Here is a 20813-nt window from a genome sequence, read left to right as displayed (position 1 = left end):
GTAACAAACAATGGAGTGGGTGCAGGTGACAAACATGTTTGGTGCACTTTGAAATGTTATACACGTGTGATAAAGGTGATCCAAATGTATATCAAAACAGTAAAGAACAGCGCATCCCATGAAATATAATATATCAGGACTAGAAAAATCCACTCCACCACTTGCATTGGTAAGTCTTATTTGCTCAGGTCAAGCTATTTTTAATACTTTCTGTTCAGCTGAAAAGTGGAGGGGCAATAAAAAATGCCTTTAAATCTTGTTCTTATGTCACATTTGCTCTGTGTTCACAGCCAGAGGTCAAAAGTCAGTTTTTCTTACAATTAATTTTCCATCTGACTGCAGAGTTCCAGGACTTTGTAAGGTGAACTGTGTGACCTGCTGCTTTGAATGTAAAATACAAGGATATAGGGTGTCAGGTTTTTCCTAACACACAACATAAATGACTAAGTCATCTGTGAAAACATTTCGAAATATAGTTCAGTAGTTGTGAAAGCCCTTTTTTTATATTTCTGTGTGATGAAAAAATAATTTAATAGGATGAAAACAAATCAAAATACTTTACATGTTGATGTGCAAAGGATATGTTTTCTGAAACCCAATTTTCACAGATTGTTAATTCACTTTATATTTTTATGAGTAAAGCTGCAAGTTAGTGGAGAGGTTTTTGGACATTTCTTGGAAAGTTACTGTGTGTAGATGAAAATATGTTACCACATCATGGTTTAGAAATATATTTATTAAAATTGAGTGTTGAAACAAACTGAGAAACACTCCTGCCCTGATGGCAATGTTGTTAGTAAACTAAAAGAAGTCCTAGGTTATGTGAGCTAGACCTCATGGGTATGTGGGCTAGATTCTTGTGATGCATGCAGCAAGCTTTAGTATACTTAATCAAACAAGAGGTTTTTTTTGTACTGCAGAAATGCTGAGCTCACATATTTGAAGGTGCAATCATACGTGAGAATTAAGAAAAAAGGCGACTCTGTAAACTATTTGCCTAGGATCACACAAGTTAAGACCCGTTTACGGGTCAAGTACATTACAGTTAGGTTGAGTAGATTATTTAAGTTACTCGACCTGCAGGTCTAGTAACATTTTAATGATTTTTCGAGCCCTGTATATGATGGAATAGGGCTTCATGCAAGTCAGCAAGGTTTTGATTGCATTGTAATGCAGGATCATCATTACAACTCAGTCAAATATGGAGCTTGAGAGAACATTGTAAAAGGACATAGATAGGAAAATATAATCTGAGCATATAAGAAAAGAGGAACATACATATGGAAGGAAGGAAGGGGTGTGTGCTATTCAGTCCCTCAAGCCGCAATATGCATTGTAATAGAAAAGGAATTATGTGAAAGGTGGTGGTCACAATAATGGAAAGAGAAGGAGTAAAGAAGGATAAAAAGTTCACAGAATCTACGAACCAACACATGAGCATGGTTCATGAAGAATTGTGTGTGTAATGCACCAGGAATCTTGAACAAGCCTAGAAGAAAGGATGCAAAGAAATTATGGGGTGGCAAATAAAGAAACATGAAAACATGTAATAACCAAGTGCATGTACCACTTACAGCTCAGGGGTCAAAGCAAGGTAAAATACCCAAATGACAGTAATGACCATCTTGGAATGGGGTACATGCACAAAAGGGGTGACAAATCTGACAGAATAGTATGTGTTACAACATTTTCCCCTGTGTCCACTGTTACTTCCAAATGTATAAGGAAACACTGGAATATATTGGCAGCTCAGGGCCTTTAATGGGAACCGCTCTCATGTGCACACTAAAAAGGTTAGAAAGATAACCTGGTCCGCGTAGAGCACAAACCCATGAAGACCCACCTCATGCTGACTGATTGATCACTGGGGCATCCCGTAGCTCACAGGACACTTTAAAGTGAACTTTAAGGCACTTATTTATTTAGCACTGAAAGTAAGACATTTGCACATGGTAATGTTGAATTTCTCCTCAAGCAATTGTAAAACTAACACCTGCAATGTCAATGTCATTTTTGCCATTTATTATACATTGGCCAAACCACTAAGAAAATAAAGATAAGCATTTGCCAATATGGGACATGACTCTGATATGAGGGCATCACTACACCACTAGTTGAACTTTTCATTCAACATGGCCGCTAAGAAGACAACTGCAACAACAAGTTGATGGATAGAAAGCTTGAATTAATCTCAGTCACTGGCATGGATTTTCGCCAACCATGCCACCTTAGTTTGGACCTAGCCATATGCAAATCAGTCTTGACTGTGCACTAATGGGAGCAGTCCAGCCTGAACTGCGAAGCCAGGTCTTCCCCAAACCAAAATACAAGCAACCTAGGACCAGCTTTGCCCTTATTATGGGCTCGTAAGCCAAGTATAGTTCGATTCCAGTGGCACGGTGAGCATGGGACCCACATCTTGGCATTCCCGCTGCACTTAGAACATCAACTGCAACAACAAGGTAATGGATGCAATGCTTGAATTAATCTCAGCAACTGGCAATCACTCAGGTCAAATCTCAAACCATTGTTTTTACCCACCATGCCACCCCAGCTTCTCCTCTCTGTGCAAGAAGGTGCCTTCAGCCTGCACCCAGTGTTGGAGGCCCCTATGCCAGGGCACCAGAGATGGGGGCATCAAGGATTTCAAATGCTGAATGATACTTTGGCAAGCAAGATCAAGGAATCAGGTTGTGAGTTTGGCTCCCTGAGGTCAGGGTTAACCCCCTATGGAAATGACTCCAGGGGAGTCTTAAATCTGCAGCTCAGTGATTTATGTGTGCAAAGCACACCAGACAAGAAAGGCTGCAATCTCGTGAAGTCCCAAAGCATACGAGTTAAATGCGCTGGCGTAGTATGACATTGAAGGGAGTCTGGAAAGGCTGATGGGTACAACTTGTGCATTTTATAAGGAGTACAGTACACCCTAACAGTGTTCACTGTGACTTGAGGAAGGAAAGAGCACACACGCCTTTCTTCCTTCATATGCTGCTCTTTACATATATCTCAGATATGATTCTTTACAGTGTTCTCTCAGGTTCCATATTTGACCAAGCCCTAATGATAATTCTGTATTTACTATAGGGTTGAAACGTCGTAGACTTGCATGCAGCTTGATTCCATTGTGTATGATAATTCAGGAGCTGTGTTGTTCTTTGTTGCTTTCATATGCACTTTAATCACCTTTATCACAAATGTGTATCACACTTCAAAAAGCACAGAACGTATTTGCTACTAGCATCCTCTCCATCATTCATTACATTTTTGTTTTTTTGCAGTTTATTCGTAAATTAAATTACCCTTTGGCTTGGACTATAGTTTGCTGTAATTCCTCGATTAGGAAACATTGTTCATGTATTAACTTTATATACCCCAGATTCCTAGTGAGGCTAGAGTTTCCCATGTATGCTTCTACCTTCAGGTGCATACCGACACACTTAACACACAACTTTGAGTAGTGGCTGAGCCCAGACATCAGAGAAGCACGGTGTGCAGTTACATTACTGGTACTGGTTTCGTGCAGTCGCAACATGGTTTGAAATCTGAAGTTTTAGGACGGGACATGATTCCCTAGCACTTTAGATTCGATTTTATAAGTCAGGAAACAGACAGGTTTGAGAGTGGAGATCCAGATCTGTGTCGAAAGGTGCAAAAAGGAGTGAACTGATGTCAGCGCACAGGGGTGGCCTTATATGCAGATCTGCTCTGTCAATTCTAGGGTGTTACAGAGCCAATGTGGAGCCACGCTGTGCCACCTCTTGTCGTGTGGGAGCACTGCTGAAAAAAGGTTTCCAGATCCATTGGAGCAAGTGTTGTATGGTACGAATCGGCAGATAGAAGTATCCATTAGGAAACTTGTGATCAGAGAGTTTCTCAGTCAGTGGTGTGGGACTGAGGATTCAGATACAGAAATCTCGGCGCACTGGATGGAAATTTCCGTTCCATCACTATTCTAAATTTGCAGGTAGTGTTTGTGTATTCCGACAGGCAGCTCTGAGATGGGCTTTAGGCAGCCCTTATTTTTGCTTATTCCTCTCAGACAGATTCGGCCATGGTCTTGGTCTTCAACTATCAGCAGTGTGGTGGGGTGGATTGGAGAATCTCCTGTCAGGGAAGACCCAGAACTAAGGCACAAAAGGGGGGGGCGGGGGGGGGGGGTGCTGTCCTACTTAAGTACCTGTTCACCTGTGACATGTAACCCTTGCAATGAACAATTAGGTAGGAAAGGGCAGGAGAAACTCCTTAAGCTTCAAAATGACCATCTGTCGTCGATCTTCCACATATACAACTCTGAATCACTACAATGGGTTTTGAAATGCCTTGGAGAAATCCTGCAATTCACTTTAATGTCTAGGCTCTGTGTCCTCTTCAGCTTAGGTCCCACTTCGATGCGGAAAACAAAATGGCTTCCACTGTGGACACACACTAACACTCACTCTTTACACAAAGAAGCAATAAACACAGATATTGACCATGTTCAACATGGACGGAGGCAAGAACCAGATTGCAAGAGACTGAAAGACCAATTTAAAAAGTCAAGGAAAGGCCAGAAAATTACTCTTCCTAGGTAAAAAGGGTTGTCTTATTACTGCCACCACGGTCAGTCCCCTACACCCCTGTGAGCTGACTGCAGTCACGCTCCATAATGAGGAAGCACACAGGGTGTCCATCCAGACTACAACGCCCTGCTTTGGGGCACAATCTGTGTACATGCATGAGGTTGTGTGTGCAGGGATGGGGGTTTGAAAATCTACAGCACTTACTATAATGAACTCAAGGCAGGGGCACATGCTCTCCAGAGCCATGCAGTGGTCCTTTCTCTAACACACATCAGATAAGATAATTGAATTTCAGTTACTAATTCGTGTGCATTTATATTAACTGCTTAGTACTTTAACATTTACTATGGAGAGGCTGCGGAGTGTCTGTTTATCTGAATAGACATACTGCATTGTCTGCTTAACTATTTGCAAAATAAGTTTACCATTTTTAATAGAATACATTTTCTGAAGGCAATTTGATGTATTATTTACTTGCAAAGTACGGTGCCCAGTGCTCTGTGGCTAATCTGGCCAAGTCTGCAATATATTGAATGCTTAAAATATAACAAATAAATGTGATGCTATGAATCAAAAAGTGCATTGTGGTCATCCATGGAAGGCCATTTTGTAGCATCGTTCTCGCAAAAGTTATTTTAAATGCCGAAAACAATTGTCCTGTATAAATTCATTCATTCGTAACGTGTTTATCATAATTCAGAAGGAAGGCATTCCTTTGGGCTTGATTAGTTACTAATAATAAATAGTAGGCCACGTGCTCACTGGAGGTTGGCAGCACAACAAACGTCTGCTGCATGAGGCTTATGTAAGAGATGAACATGCGATCAAGTAAATAATATAATGAAATTAGACTTATTCAAGCTTTGGTCAAAGAGGCAAAGAGATTAGCAATTTAAAGAGTGTGTCAACAAGATATTTTTCACAACCCTGATCATTACCTAGTCATGGAATACAGAAAGGTAACTGTTTCTGCGCCTTATGGCCTAATTCATTGCAAGAACGATCCAGCAGCAATGAAAAGGCATGGCAATTCTAGGAGGCATCTCATCACACAACGGGTATACTTCAGAAATACAAAGTCTCACAGTTCATTGTCGTTACTTCTGTCTAGTCACCTTCTAGTGTGCCCTTAGATTAATGTTAAAATAGTATATTTTACGAAACAACATGCATAAGTAAATAAATCATTTTTATTAAACAAAAAAGCTACAGCTATGACTATGTTTCTCTGTTAAATAAGACTTACACTCGTGCTTCACCAACATGTTCAACTAACTATTATTTCTTGTTTGATGGTGTTAACCTACCGACAACATCAGGCTCTTTTATGGAGGCAGATGGGTCTTTCAAAGTTTTACAGTAGCGATCACGGCAGTCTTTGCAAACTTCTTCATTTATATTTACATGACTTTGCCCAGACAAAGCACTTTCGTCGTCGCTGCCGCTGGTTTCTGAAGACAGTGGTTCTTCGCTGACGTTTGACGCTTCTTTGGTGTTGCATTCCGAGATCCATGCTGCGGAATCATACTCTTCTACAAGGGACCTCTCGTGCTGCAGGTGCAGCTTTAGGTCAACAGCAGTCTTTGTTGATAAATTCAGAGATTTGGCGCCTGGACTGTCCAAGAATTCGAAATGGGTTGATAAAGTAGCACTCTGACATGTATGCTTTTCCACAACAGATTCAGATTTTTTTGAGCTGAGTTCTGTGTTGTGCAGAGGGTCACCAGGCACATTCTCTTTAACCATGCTAAAGGTAGAAGACAGCCTTGCTGAGATTGCATTGTAACTGCGTTTCTGAACTCCAGATCTACTTTCGCTGGGGGATACATCTTGGTTCCTTCGGACTAGCGATTTGTACCTGCAGGTTGAGAACAAGAAGTTCACTTGTTTTAAAGACGTATACGTGTGCAACCGAGTACCTAAATCTCACCCAATTCATATTAAAAAGCTACATTTCATACATGTATGACTCTGGAATCGTCAGCTAAACAAACATGTTCCAGAAGTATAATATACTGATGTGTTATCTTTTAAAACACCTCAATAGAAAAACTAATCTTCTGCACACCAGACAAGACAAGTGACATAACGTTAGTATATGCTGGGAATTTACTCAATGAACTCTGAAGTGCATAATTAGTCAAATGTATTACAGTGGGTGGTTTAGTATGCATACTACACCGTTCTACAATGTAAAAGTTAAATGGGTTTGTAAAACTAAAAAAAGATTATGAAAATATATTTTGGATTTCAGGACTATAACGGGCCCCAAGTCCTGGGTATTGATAGGTCGGTCTACCAGTATTATGATACCCAATGCTCAGCTTCGGTTGTGCCATATAAAAAAGAAGCTCAAATTAAGATATAGGTTTGTTGAGCACCTAAACCAATAATCTACGGCCACTGGTGCACTCTAGGAGTGATAGACAATTCAGAACACGCACTCATTAGGGCATTAAATAAAAAAAATTCAAAGGAGTCAATGACTCACAAACCAGGGATGTTAGGTGCAAATGCCACCTTTGTCAACCACAGCATATAAAAGGTGAAATAACATAGGGACATCCTTTAATAGATCATTAAACACAAAGAACTCTGCAATCATTGGCTTCATTTGTAACACTCAACAAAAATGCAAGATGCAAGGCCTGGCCATCAAAACATTGGCACCAGACCCACAGACTCAAAAAACCCGCAAGCTGCTAAACCCCAAAGGTTTGTAAAGGCAGCACATTATTATTATATATGTGAGTGTATACCTTATTCTTCAACCTGAATTCAAGCTTAAGAAATTCTTTTATTTAAAGTTTATTTTAGTGGGTCAAACACTGAACACTTAATATCCTGCTTTTAAACAACTTAAGTGGTTACAGGAACCTTTATCTCCGTTCCCCTTATTATTTTCGTACTACCTGCTTTAATATGTATCTGTTTTCATTAGGCTGATGCTAATACCATTTAGCCCCCACCGCCAAACTTTATTTAAATCATTACTCCAAATACCGTTATTACATATTAATGAAACACCAAGGTAGAAAGAGATATCGTCCATTTTCAATTCAAAACCAATGTCAATTTGTAGGACACGACTGAACACTGAAATTGTATCGTTCCTTTTCTTCCACAAGGTTACATACTGAACTTTAAGGATTGTGAATAGACACTTTTACTTTACATAATTGTCTAATTATTAATTTTTGTACGTGCTGTAGACGTTTCTGTTGGCGAGCTGGACCTGCACATTCCTGATCTGTGGATAATTGAGGACATATGTCTGGGACCCACTCTGTCCATATTTTTTGCATGTGAGGGTTCCCAAATCCTTTCAATCGTGGTCATTTGATCATTTACAATCAAGGTTCATTTTTTCATGACATAAGTGGACCAGAGATTCAACCACCAACCACATCGAGCTGCTGGGACCATATGGGTGAGAGGTTTGCCTGTCATAATGGGTAGTGTATCTGAAATAACCTCCCATATAATCCCCTACTTAGGGTAATCAGGTGACATTTTAATTTGATGGCAGTTAAAATTTTGATTTGCGCGGATATCTTTTTTCAGCGCTTGCACTTCGGCCAGGTCTACCACGCGTGCCATTGCCTTTTTCTCCGAATCGTCGCTAGCATATATCAGAGGACCAAAAAATTGAATGTAGGAATTAAAAACCATCTAAGGAATTAAAAAACATCTATCACAATGTTGTAGCTCTTTTTTTGCATTGCCTACATATGAACAAAGAGGAGACCCTGGAACAAGTACTGGACTGGATTCATCACTTAATTCTGTTCCTAATCCTGGTTCTTATTTTTTTGCGTATGTAGGTTTGGGAACATTTTGAAGGTTGCACAAGTATCGCTAAAGCATAATTATATTATTTCTGTTGTGTTCTTTTAATAAGCTTTCAATGGTTGTCAAACCCTGTTTCATTGCGAGTTTTCCTTTTCTCTGTCTAGCCCAATGAATCATCTTCTATCTACATTTTTGTACGCCTGAGGCCACATTTCGGGAATGCTCTTTATCAAAGAGAACTCCTAATGTTGCTTTAGTGTGTCCCAACCCTAATCCCTTATTCAGACACCATGGGCAAAAATTGGTGTTATGGAATATGGGAGTTCAGACCTCCTCTACTGACCATCACAGGTTGTAATGTGGATTGACTAAAATATAACAGATTGTGTTAATTTCTTTCTCGGGAAGGCAGAGGATACGCAAAGGCTGTGAGGAGTGGTAAGGTCTATTATACATTAACATTCGATGTGTGGGAATGCCAAGCCTCTCTCTTATTTCTATTTGAATAATGATGTCCTTGAGACTCTGGGAGCAGCCTCCCCATGTAGTTTAATCTGGTTTCCTTTTATAACTTCAAAGGGACTGTCAGTGGTATAGTCTCTGAATAAGACAGGAGTTGTGGGATAGATTAAACTTTTATGCATTTGTAGGTATATGCAGAATAAGGAATGTCAACTAGGCTTTGGTGGGGGGCGTGGCCAAAATGGCGACCGGGATGGTCGCATAATCTGTAGCTCTGATCCCGGCCCGTGTCTATCATCCTACAACAGGCGCCCGCACCATCGACCGTGCGAGACGCCGCATGCTCTTTCTGGGGCGTCGTCACTGCCTCACTTAAACCCGACCGGGGTGCTCCGGGAGCCAAGAAGTTGCGGTCCTGGGAGCGGCCGACGAGTTCAGCGGAGCTTGGGTCTCGCTCGCTGGAGCCGTCGAGCCGTGACGCCTCCTGCATCATAGCGACCGCGCCGGGAGCCGCGGACGGGTTCCCGGCGCGCTGAGATTTGACCCGGCTTCCCGAGGAGGGGGGTGGGCTCCGGCAGCGGTGAGTCGGTGCCTGCACCCCTGATCCGGGGCCGCGTGTCGGGAGCGGCGGCCCTCTCCGTGGGCCGTGAATAATCTGATGCGAGCTGCGCTCCCGGGAGGGGCCGGCTCGCTCCACTCCGGGAGCCAAGAAGTCGGCTGCGGTCCCGGGAGCGGCCGACGCGTTCAGCGGGGCTTGGACCTCGCTCGCTGGGCCGTTAAGCCGTGACGCCTCCTGCATCATAGCGACCGCGCCGGGTGCCGCGGACGGGTTCCCGGCGCGCTGAGCTCTGGCCCGGCTTCCCGAGGAGGGGGGCGGGCTCCGGCAGCGGTGAGCCGGCGCCCGCACCCCTGGTCCAGGGCCGCGTGTCTGGAGCGGCGGCCCTCTCTGTGGGCCGTGAATAACCTGATACGAGCTGCGCTCCCGGGGGGAGCCAGCTCGCTCCACTCGCCCCGAATAATTATTGCCGTTGGGACAATCGGCCACCTTGGACTCTCGAGGCTGCCACGCGAGCCTAAACTGTGATCCCCAGGGAAAAGGGTGTGCCCTTGACTCGTGACACTACACCCAGGGCGGCAGGCTGAAAACACCCTGTGACACTGTGTAGGCGTTCCCTGGACCAAACCTGGACCAACAAATAGCTAAGAAATAAGGAGCAAAGACAACTGGGGAAACATAAAATAATACAAAAAAAAAAAAAAAGAGAAAGAAAAGTCAGGACCACCAAAGAAAACTGTGCCCTACTAGTCCCAGCCTTCATGTAGCAGCACAATAATAAAAAGGGACCCCTCCAGCAATAAAACACGCAACAGGGCACAACATTATATCCAGCCGCAGCGTTCCCCTCAGCGCTCTAACCAGACAGGCCTGAGGCTCTTTATTATAAAGTGTGTACATCACGCAGGCAAAGTACTACTGTCTAGCCCTCACTACTCCAAACAGCGCTGTTTGATCCCAAGTTAAGGGCCCTACTTCTCTGCAACAACGCGCAATCGTAACGGACACGGTGCTCCAACATCCGAATGAGGAGTAACTTATCTACCTGACACGTAGCAAGATTTCCACTTTAAAGGAACAAACCTTTGCATTCCTAACCTATCGAAGTCACTTAAAAGACAATTGCTAACAGCAATACCGCCACGTAAATAATCAATGGGCAAACCAAAGGCCCCGCGCGCACCTTCTGGGAATATGGATGCTGGTGCCCCTCCACCAACTGCGGAGACCTCGGCCACACAACAAGCGCTACAAAAGATGGAAATAACACTCCAAACACACACAACGCAATTTGAAAAGATTTTACAAGCTATACTAGACACCAAAATTACCCTGGAAGCAAAAATAGGCTCGGTAATCGAAGATGTTAACATATTGCGTGTAGACCAACATGCGTTAGCTGAAAAGGTCGCAGGATTGGAAAAAGACACATCACTCCTCTCACCAGCGATAACCAAACTCCAATCGCAAATGGGGGCTGCAACAGCTGAACTGGGGGAACTGAGGCGCAAAGCCGAGGACGCAGAAGGAAGGTCAAGACGTAACAATATCCGCTTCGTGGGGTTTCCTGAGCGTGTTGAGGATCCATGCGCAGAACTGTTCATTGAACAATGGCTAATAGAAACAGTACTGAAGGACGATGTCCCGAAGTTCTTCTCAATAGAACGCGCCCACAGGGTTCCCGGAAAACCCCCGCCACCTGGCTCTCAGCCCCGTCCATTAATAACAAGACTCCTCAATTACCGTGATAGGGACCTCATATTGCAACTGTTTCGTAAAACAGGCCCAATGCGCTTCGAAGGAGCAGACATATCGGCCTATCCGGACTTTACAGCAGAGGTACAGAAAAAGCGTAACTCATTTTTTCGGGTCAAAGAGCGACTAAGAGACCACAACATCAAATACGCTCTGCTGTTCCCGGCCAAACTTCGTATACAGGATGATACCCGCACTCTTTTTTTTACCTCACCAGAAGATGCATGGACTTGGCTTCACGCAAAGGGACTCGCTGACCCGTTAAATACAAGAAACCCCAAAGACAAAAATCACCCTTCTAGTGTCAAACGCAAACCCCGCAGGCAACCAGACACTAAACCTACTCCTGAACAGTCTCGCGTGGAACGCTCTCTACTACTGCAAACCACTTCCCTCTTCGCCAATGCATCCCCGGGGTCCGTATCGACGCAATCGGGATTAGAATCCGAGCTTGGGGTACTTTCTGACTCTACAGATTCTACTTGTTTCCCCAATCTTACTCCACGAACAGCGGACCACATCTGCTAATGTATACCAGTCTCGGACACAACGGTACATGATATCCTACAGAAGAAGCCACTAATCGCCCGCTAAAATTTACTGCTGCACACTGACCCCGCCTCTGCTTCGTCGCTACCCTTGACTGCAGCAACAGACTCACGGTTGGCCCCAGAAAGCAGCCACTTCAACAAGAACATAACGGGTCGGACCAGCATTGACTTGAACTTACTTATTTGAAACACCCCCGCACCATATGGACCGTTCCACCTGGTTGGCAAGTATTGTATCGTTAAAACCCTTGCCGCAACCACCGTTATTGTTAGTTATAGTTAATGTTATTGTTTTAATCAGCAGAGTCACAACAGAGAGGCATATTTTAGCTTATAGTATTCGAAGTATATGTTATTTGTTTGCTAATAACAAGCACACACTAGGTATCCGCAGTATAAATTGGCTAGGCGCAATGGGCGTGACATACACTATAGATGCAAAAAATGCCGGCCCACCAAACTCACAAAGTCTATACACACAAGTACAAATGATCCATGGCAACCCAAAGACAACAGTATAACCCGCAGTATAAAATACTCACTTGGAATATAAGGGGCATGGCATCTCCGCGTAAGCGGCAACAGATACACGCATACCTTAGGAGACATCAAATACATTTCGCCATGTTACAAGAGACACATCTGGCTAAGCCCTCTTTGGAGTATACAAAAGTTAAATGGAAAGGACAATTATATGGCACCACCTTTTCAACATATGCTAGGGGAGTGGCGATTTGGATAGCCCCTGGGGTCCCCTATGTTACGTCCCGCGTACAATGTGACCCAGGTGGCCGATATGTCCTTTTGGAGGGTGCCCTAGATGGGGATCCCATGGCATTAGCATCAATATATACTCCCAATTCAAATCAATGGGAATTTCTACGGACACTTAACAGTAGTAAACTCAATGATCCGGAGATGGATACCATTTGGGGCGGTGACTTTAATTGCGTATTAGACATTCACAGAGACCGCTCTACCCCTCCGTTGGATAATACCCTAGCTAAACGTGCTTCACTCGAACTTGCTGAGTGGGCCTCCAATAATAGGCTAAGTGAAATTTGGAGAACTGGCCACCCCACACACCGCGAATACTCTTTCTACTCCCCAGTGCATAAATTATGCACTAGAATAGATATGATATTCGCATCAAAAGACATCATTCCAAAGATAATCACATCAGGCTACCTGGCTCGTACAATATCTGATCATAATCCGCTTCAAGCTACCCTGAGAATGGGTCGCACACATACGTGCATTCCCACATGGCGTTTACAACCAGATGCCCTCATAGATCCTCCTTATCATGCTGAACTAGCTAAATGCCTATCGGATTATTTTGCATTAAATAAAAACACAGCAACAGCGCGCGCCACGGAATGGGACGCTCATAAAGTGGTTATACGCGGCCACTGCCTTGCAGCCTCATTAGGGGTCAAAAGAATGCTTAACAGGGAACTACTAGAGATAGAATCTAAAATGCGCAAGGTAGAGACCGAAGCCACCACTAGCGTGACCTCGCTTGAAACACTAAACTCGCTAAAATCTGACTACAAAGAAGCTGATGCCAGACTCAGCAGACATGACTATAGACATTTTAAAGCCCGGCAGCATGCTGAAGGTGACAGATCGGGCAAACTACTAGCATGGTTGGTCCGACAACCATTACAGTCCTCACCTATAGGCGCGATAAGAACACACACAGGGGAAGTGATTAACACTCAAGCCGGAATCAATAAGTCCTTTCATACATATTATTGCTCCCTATATCAGCCCACTAACCCTCCAAATGAACAACAACTTTCTGAACTCCTCTCATTGATTCCCCAAAATAGGAATATCATTGATAGCGCTGCCACATTGGATGGTCCCATCACTAGCGAAGAACTACGCACAGCTCTCTCTCAAATGGCACGTGGTAAAACCCCTGGCTCAGACGGACTACCAATGGAATATTATAGCTCATTATCCGCTCATCTCCTACAGCCTTTGATCGAGGTATTTAATGAGGCACGAAATAGAAAGCAGTTGCCAGATTCCATGCGCGAAGCATTGATAGTGGTGCTACCAAAACCAGGACGCGACCCACTTGATGTCAAATCCTATAGACCACTCTCCCTGTTAAATACTGACTGTAAACTCCTGGGGAAAATCCTAGCAAATAGGCTACTCCCTTATTTATCAGACTTAATCCATCATGATCAATCTGGATTTGTACCAGGGAGGAACACTTTTCTAAACATAAGACGCCTAATACGTATATTACACAATGCCACAGAAACTGAGGCAGTGGCTGTGGCATTGGACATAGAGAAGGCGTTCGACACGCTCGGATGGGAATATCTCTTCCGCACACTGAAGGCGTTCGGCTTTCAAACCGGTTTCATCAACTGGATTGCCACGCTATACGCAAAACCAACAGCCCGCGTTAAAACGGGCCAAATGATATCAGAGGCGTTCCCCATCGGAAGAGGCACTAGACAAGGATGCCCTCTATCCCCTTTATTATTTGCAATAGCTATGGAGCCATTGGCAATTAAACTCCGCAGCTGGGCAAGCAGATGGGGCATCCGAGAATCCAACATATACCATATTATTTCCTTATACGCGGATGATGCTTTAATATATTTGCGGAACTATACCTCCTCCCTCACAGAAGTTATACAAATCCTGGATAACTTTGCTTTATCCTCTGGCCTATGCGTTAATTGGGCGAAATCATGTATTTTCCCGCTTACCCGTATACCCACTGAGAAGCAAACGTTATTACCACTACACCAACTGACATGGGCATACCAGACCTTTAAATATCTGGGGATTCAGGTCTACCACTCCATGACAGACCTACGCGAGGGCAATTTCGATAGGCTGCTACGCTCAACTCGGGGATCTATGGCATTTTGGAGCTCCCTCCCACTATCACCCATGGGCCGAACGGCCATAGCTAAAATGTTAATATTACCTAGATTTTTATATTATTTCATGGCGCTCCCATTGTCCCTACCACGTTCATTCTTTCATAAACTACATTCCCTGCTAACAGATTTGCTGTGGGGCAGGGACAGACGGAGAGTAGCCCTAGCCATTACACAATATCCACAGGAGGAAGGTGGACTCGGCATGCCGAACTTTGAGTTATACTATGCAGCAGCCCAACTCCAATGGATAACCACATGGCTTAATGAACCACCCACCCCAGAATGTACAGCGATAATGTCTTGTGTGGCACCACAAACGATATTGACATCACTTATGTCCAAACCTCCTTACCCATCTAACAGAAATCCCCTGGTAGAAACAGCCAGATACTGCTGGCGGAGATATGTTCAGGGCAAAACCCCAACTCCCCCTTACTCGCCTGCAATACCTTTGGCTCAGTTACCAGGCGTCCAAGCTCTCTCCCAGCACCATGATATACGGGTAACCAAGACATTGAACACGGGGGACCTGTACTCGTGCTCTAAAGCAAGCACTTTTGCAGAACTCGTTTCTGCCGGTATCATGCAACCTGGGGCCTTCTTAACATTTAATGCCATTAACAAACTTCTACAAAACTTTTGGGGGCGCAACCTAAATGAACCCGACGAATCCCCTCTACTCACCTCATTACTCACTAAAGGAAATATAAAGGGCAGCATTACTAAATTATATAAAATACTCCTTACAGATACCTGTACTGCTCTGACCCAAGTTAAAAGCCGCTGGGATGGGGTCCTCCCCACACCAGTCGACCAGAAGTCCTGGAAAGCTGCCCTTACCACGATTAAAACTGTATCCCGTAACGTTAGACTAAGATATACCCAATTCAATTATATTCATCAAGCATATCTATCTCCGTCCCGTATCAACAAAATATACCCAAACTCTAAACCAGAATGCCCTAGATGTGCAACCCCTGCAGCAAATTTCTACCATATGGTTTGGGAATGCCGCGCAATACATACTGGCTGGTGCCGCATCACCGAGACGGTTGCAGATATAATAGAAAACACGCTTCCTCCCACACCAGAATCCTGCTTGCTGGGCATACGTCGCCGGGGCAAGAATGAAAAACATACTCACAAGTTTATAGATCTTGCGTTTGTAATATACAAACGATTGATCGCTACACACTGGAAGGCCCCTAATGCCCCACCCTATCACGCTTGGCTTGCAGCCTTACACTGCTCCACACTAGCGGAGGCCCACACTCTAAAACAGCTGCAACTCAGAGGCCAGATACAAGAGGGTGCCGAACACTGGGACCACTTTGTAGTACAAATAGAGTCTAGAGATGATAAATACCCCCCTTGAAATACGTGACATGAACAAAACAGCCTGTAAGTAAATACTAAGCAATCACGAAAAAAAAAAAAAAAAAAAAAAACATATCACACCTGACGTAGTACCTTAACTAACCTCGCCATATCAGCCCGAAAATGTACAGTTGGATAACAAGCGCAACTTCACCCAGACATAAACACACAAATTGACAGAAGAGGCCGATGCCCTGTTACCCCTGCCCTCGCCCCAATACAAACCATATAACATGCAAACAAGCACTAACATACCTCATGCCTATATAGCTGAATGTTACCGTAGTCACTTAGAATACTATTAAATATACTTAAGTAAAACTATAGATATGCCTACTGCTATTGTTCTAAATTGTTTCAAGTTAAGTTGTATGTCAGTACATTAAAAATTTAACCGTACTGTATGGGAATTACAAGTACGTGCAGTGGCACATGACAAGGGAAAAATGTTTATTCTCTTACTAATTCGAGTGACATGTACGGTTATTCGTGTGATGTGTTTAATAAACAGATTTAAAAAAAAAAAAAAAACTAGGCTTTGGTAGGATCATAGGGTTTTAATGTTAAATAACAAAAAGGTCTTGATAAGCTTGCTCAAGTCTCCTGCTTTAATTTCTCTTCCTTTTTCTTTAGGTATTCGGAGGTCCAGCTTATCTGGCGTCATTCGTGACCCTCGGTACAATGGAAAAAAACACAGGTAAGTGATTTATGTCCTATGTACTTTTATTAAAGTTAGCTTTTCTTAGCCTATTTATAGGGGTTAACCAAAGGTGTTCTTTTCACAAATTACTTCTTTGTGCCACCCTCCCTAGGAACTTTGTGTGCAAAGGGTGTGTACAGAACAGAGGGATTCAGAATGTGGTTTGCTCTCAGGTCCATTACATATGCCCCCTTCTCCTGCAAGTAGCCGTAATCGATACACCAAGTGAAAAAGTAAATAATTAGGATAAATGACAGCTCCCGCCACAGCATGCTCCTCAGGACCCTCAGACTAGCTAGTGTAGCCCTTAGCCTGACACTGTCCCAGTTTACTCCCTCCTCCTAGCCCATGAGAACAAGCGATCCCGCACATGGCTAAGCCACGTTCCTCCTGGATAGTGGCAGGGTGGCGCATCCTGCTGGTCTCCTCCTGGCTCTGGAACGCCAGCAGGATGTTACCTCACCGACCAGGCACCTCTGTCAGCTATGGCCTCTGCTTTCTCCTTGGTTTATGCAGTCTCTGAACACCGCTCGTCGGCGCCTTTCCTGGTGGGTTGGACTTCTGTGATGCTGTCTGCACAGCTCTCCCCCTCTCAACTCGGCTCTGCGTTTTCCAGGCATCTTCACTGTTGATGACCGCCTCCTACAGCCTCCGTCTCCTTCTTAAAAGGACCCAATCCTGCTACTTCGGTGGAGGGCCCCTCCCACATCCAGTCAGGGGAAACAGAGTTTGTATCACTTCTGGATGTCCCAACCGGATGTTCTGACCTCATTCCCATGGATACTTCTCATCAGCCTACAAACATGAGACAGGTTTATATAGTATTTCTGATCCCCGACCTCCATTTACCCAGGGAATATCTTCACTGTTTTCTTCCTAACTGTCCTTATTCCCAGGATCACCTTGACTGCTAGTAATACATTGTTGCTACTTATCTTCTCTTACACAAACTATCATGAACGGCAGCAATGAACGACCTTCACTTCCGTCTGGCAGGGCAAGTTTCTGTACAGTCCCCCAGCTGTTTCAAGGTCTTCATTTCTGTTTCTACAGTTCACCTCCAAATATTCTTTGGCTTGCCTCTCTCCGGTTTGTCTTCTGGGGTCTAGTGGTGAGCTGTTCTTGTGACGGAGTCTTGTTCTCTCTTGATGGTGTGTTCTAGCCATCTCCATTTTTTTCTCATAATAATGGTGTCAATGCACTCTTGATTGCATCTGGTGAGCAGCTGCTGTTGGAGATTTTTTTGAGGATAGACAATGCACAAGATTGTTTTCTGGTGTCGAAGATTGACCATTTGGTGATGTCATTTTTTTATCATACACCAACATGCTGATCCATCCAAGAGTGCAGGCAGAACAAAGCTCTGGTAAGGCCTCAGCTTGTTGTTGGTGTTGTACTAAGATTAACTCCACACAATGTTTAGCATCCTGAAGGCATTCTTGGTCTTCTTCAGTCTACTCTTGATGTCACTGCTTGCCCCTCCATCACATCTCATAGTACTGCCTGGATAAGCTAACTCTTCAGTCATGGTTAGGTCCTCTCTATCGATCCTTATTGATGGAGGGTTTGGTATGTTCAGTGGTTTCTCCATGTTGACCTTCAGGCTCACTTGCTGTGCAAAGCTGTTGAGGCAAAAACTATTTTCTTGCAAATGCTGGCGTGTGTGAGAGCACAAGGCTGGGTCCGCCTCCTACTCAAGGTCTTTCAGTGTAGAGGATAAGGTCCATCTGATGCCTGGCTTGGTCTTCGGTTGTGTGTTGCATCACCCAGTCAATGACTAGGTTGAAGAGGGATATTGACATCACGCATATCTGTTTTACACCAGTCTTGAAGTTTAATCACTATCTCCCACCTTGCAGGTAAAATTATCATAGAAACTTTTGATGAGGAGAAGTATCTTCTGTGGTATGTCGTAGGCCAAGGAAGTACAAGAGGTTGGCAAAGTTGATACTGTCAAAGGCTTTTTTTTTTAAAATCAATGAAGTTGATGTATAGTTGTGTTTGCCGTGCCGTGCACCACTCTATGATGTTGCACAGAGTAAGGATCTGGTCAACACACCCTTCGCCCATGTGGGACCCAGTCTGTTCTTTTCTTAACTGCTTGTCCCCGACATCACAAATGCAATGTTTATTGATCTGCTCTAGGATTTTACTCCTGATTGACAGAAGGGCGATTCCATGCCAGTTGTTACAGTTAGTTAATAGTCCCTTCTTCTATGCTGGCAGGAGCATAGTCTCCTGGCAGGACTGCCCAAGCAGGACAGGCAAAAGGATAGAGACCAAATGAAGCATGACCTACTAGTCCTCCTGGTTGGAGGTCAGGCACAAGACTAACAACCTTGTCCCATAAAAAGCATTTGTTATGGTGAGTGATCTGATGTGGCTCATTAATCGACATGTTAGCATGTATTGTGGTGAATTTGTTTTACTTTACTTCTGGCTCTGTACCATGCTTGGGCTTTGTAAAGTTAACATCAATAAAAGTTTTTTGTTTTTGCGTTTTAAAAAAGAAGCACTTGTTATGGGAATAACAGCAAGAACCACTTAATCTTCTGGGCACAATGGGCTTCCAGAGTCTCTGCATGAGACATGCATGATTGACAGTAGTCAAACCCAAAAGAGAACTATTTTTCCCAGGAGTATGAACCATTACGTGGGGTATCTAACAATAAGGGGATACTCCCTTTGTATAATTTGGCAAGAGTTGTGGGGATTTTAATTTATAAATATTCTAAGGGGGCCTGCGTTCAAAGTAAATATGCAGGGATTTTTTAGGTTTGTCAGGTCTGGTGAATTTCTTGGGACTCCCGACCGACACACTTGGAATAACTGTCTTTAAATCCTAAGACCCAGGCACATTTTTCAAGCTGCTGTCTGGGATTTTTCAGGATTCGTAACGAATCATAGCATATCATCCATCTATGGAAGTTATTTTGTAGGTCTTTGAGTTTAAGTTTATCACCTTCATTTCTGGGTTACCGTACATTTTCTGATCAGGGCATTCACAGTTAGTTCAAATATTACAGGGCATATGGGGCATCCTTTATTTGCCCCCCCTAGTTAGGGTTACCAATGAGATCCTTGTGGTGATAACTTTTATAACAGTTGAGGATCAGACATAATCATCTAACATGTGGTTTCCTATATTTGAACCCAAATTAGTTTTGCTTATGATTTTCAAGGAATTTCTAACTGTTCTGTTGAGTGTCTTCTATGCATTAAGGGAAAGAAGGAGCATTTATCTGTTTTGTTTTGCAGCAATGTCACTTAGAGTCTATCATTGTTTGTATTTTTGGTTATATAAATGGTATATTATCAAGGGCCATATGTTCACCAATCGTGTTTACAATATTCTGTGTATATTGTGACATCAGTGTTCAATAAAGTTAATTGTCTATAGAACTCAAAAGCTGATGGATGTTTCTGGGTGTTAGAATTAAAGTGGTTTCAGATTTCATCAGGATGTTGGTGACCATTCCAGTTTCAAGGAAACAGTTAAGCTGGACCAAGGGGTCTGCAAGGAGGCCTTTAAATGTTCAGCACAAGGGTGACTTGAAGACATCTGGATCCAGATCCTTATTTGAAAGTTTTGAAATTCCTCCTTGATCCATTTGAGGTGTCATAGGTTGTTATTCTGTCCCAAATTGTTCTGTCTGTATCTGGAATCCAAGTTCTTCCCAAAGTTTCAATTTGTGGCGTTTCCTCCATTATTGCTGCTTTATATGTGGTAGAGTTAAAGTTGCACAATTCTTGTGTAATTTCTGATTATGAGGTCATTGTTCTATTGTTCCAATCTTCCTGCATATTTGACTAGTGGCACTGTAGTTCTGAAATGTTTTACGTTTATAGGCTCCAAGCATTATCCGTGCAGTTTCCCCTAGAAGAAACTGTTCTAGGTTCCATTTTGCTGCCTTTGGTGCTCTATGCTTTACAAGAATAGGTGCATATTTTCTGTTTTAATAAGTGCTACAGGTTGATCCAATTCTATTGTTCTTACCATATTCCTTCTGAAAAAAAGGTGGAAGCATGCAGTCTTTCTTAACCCCTAATGATAGCTTTTGCTGCATTGCACCTAGGAGATTTCCTCTTGGTCACATTCCTATAAGTGACCAAGGGGGTTATTACAACTTTGGAGGAGATGTT

The 20813-nt window shown here is 43.5% G+C and overlaps 1 protein-coding gene across 1 annotated transcript in view; it reads right to left on the bottom strand.

The window, feature by feature from the left end:
* The window catches only part of LOC138285596 (uncharacterized), a 106572-nt gene that overhangs the window by 55322 nt on the left and 30437 nt on the right, over positions 1 to 20813 (bottom strand). The window contains exon 2 of the mRNA XM_069225751.1: positions 5867 to 6417. Within this exon, the coding sequence (XP_069081852.1) occupies positions 5867 to 6417 (551 nt within the window). The remainder of the gene's footprint in view (positions 1 to 5866; positions 6418 to 20813) is intronic.

The sequence above is a fragment of the Pleurodeles waltl genome, chromosome 3_1 (genome assembly GCF_031143425.1).
Source record: "Pleurodeles waltl isolate 20211129_DDA chromosome 3_1, aPleWal1.hap1.20221129, whole genome shotgun sequence".
Lineage (NCBI taxonomy): Eukaryota > Metazoa > Chordata > Amphibia > Caudata > Salamandridae > Pleurodeles > Pleurodeles waltl.
This window is presented reverse-complemented; position numbering and strand designations above follow the sequence as displayed.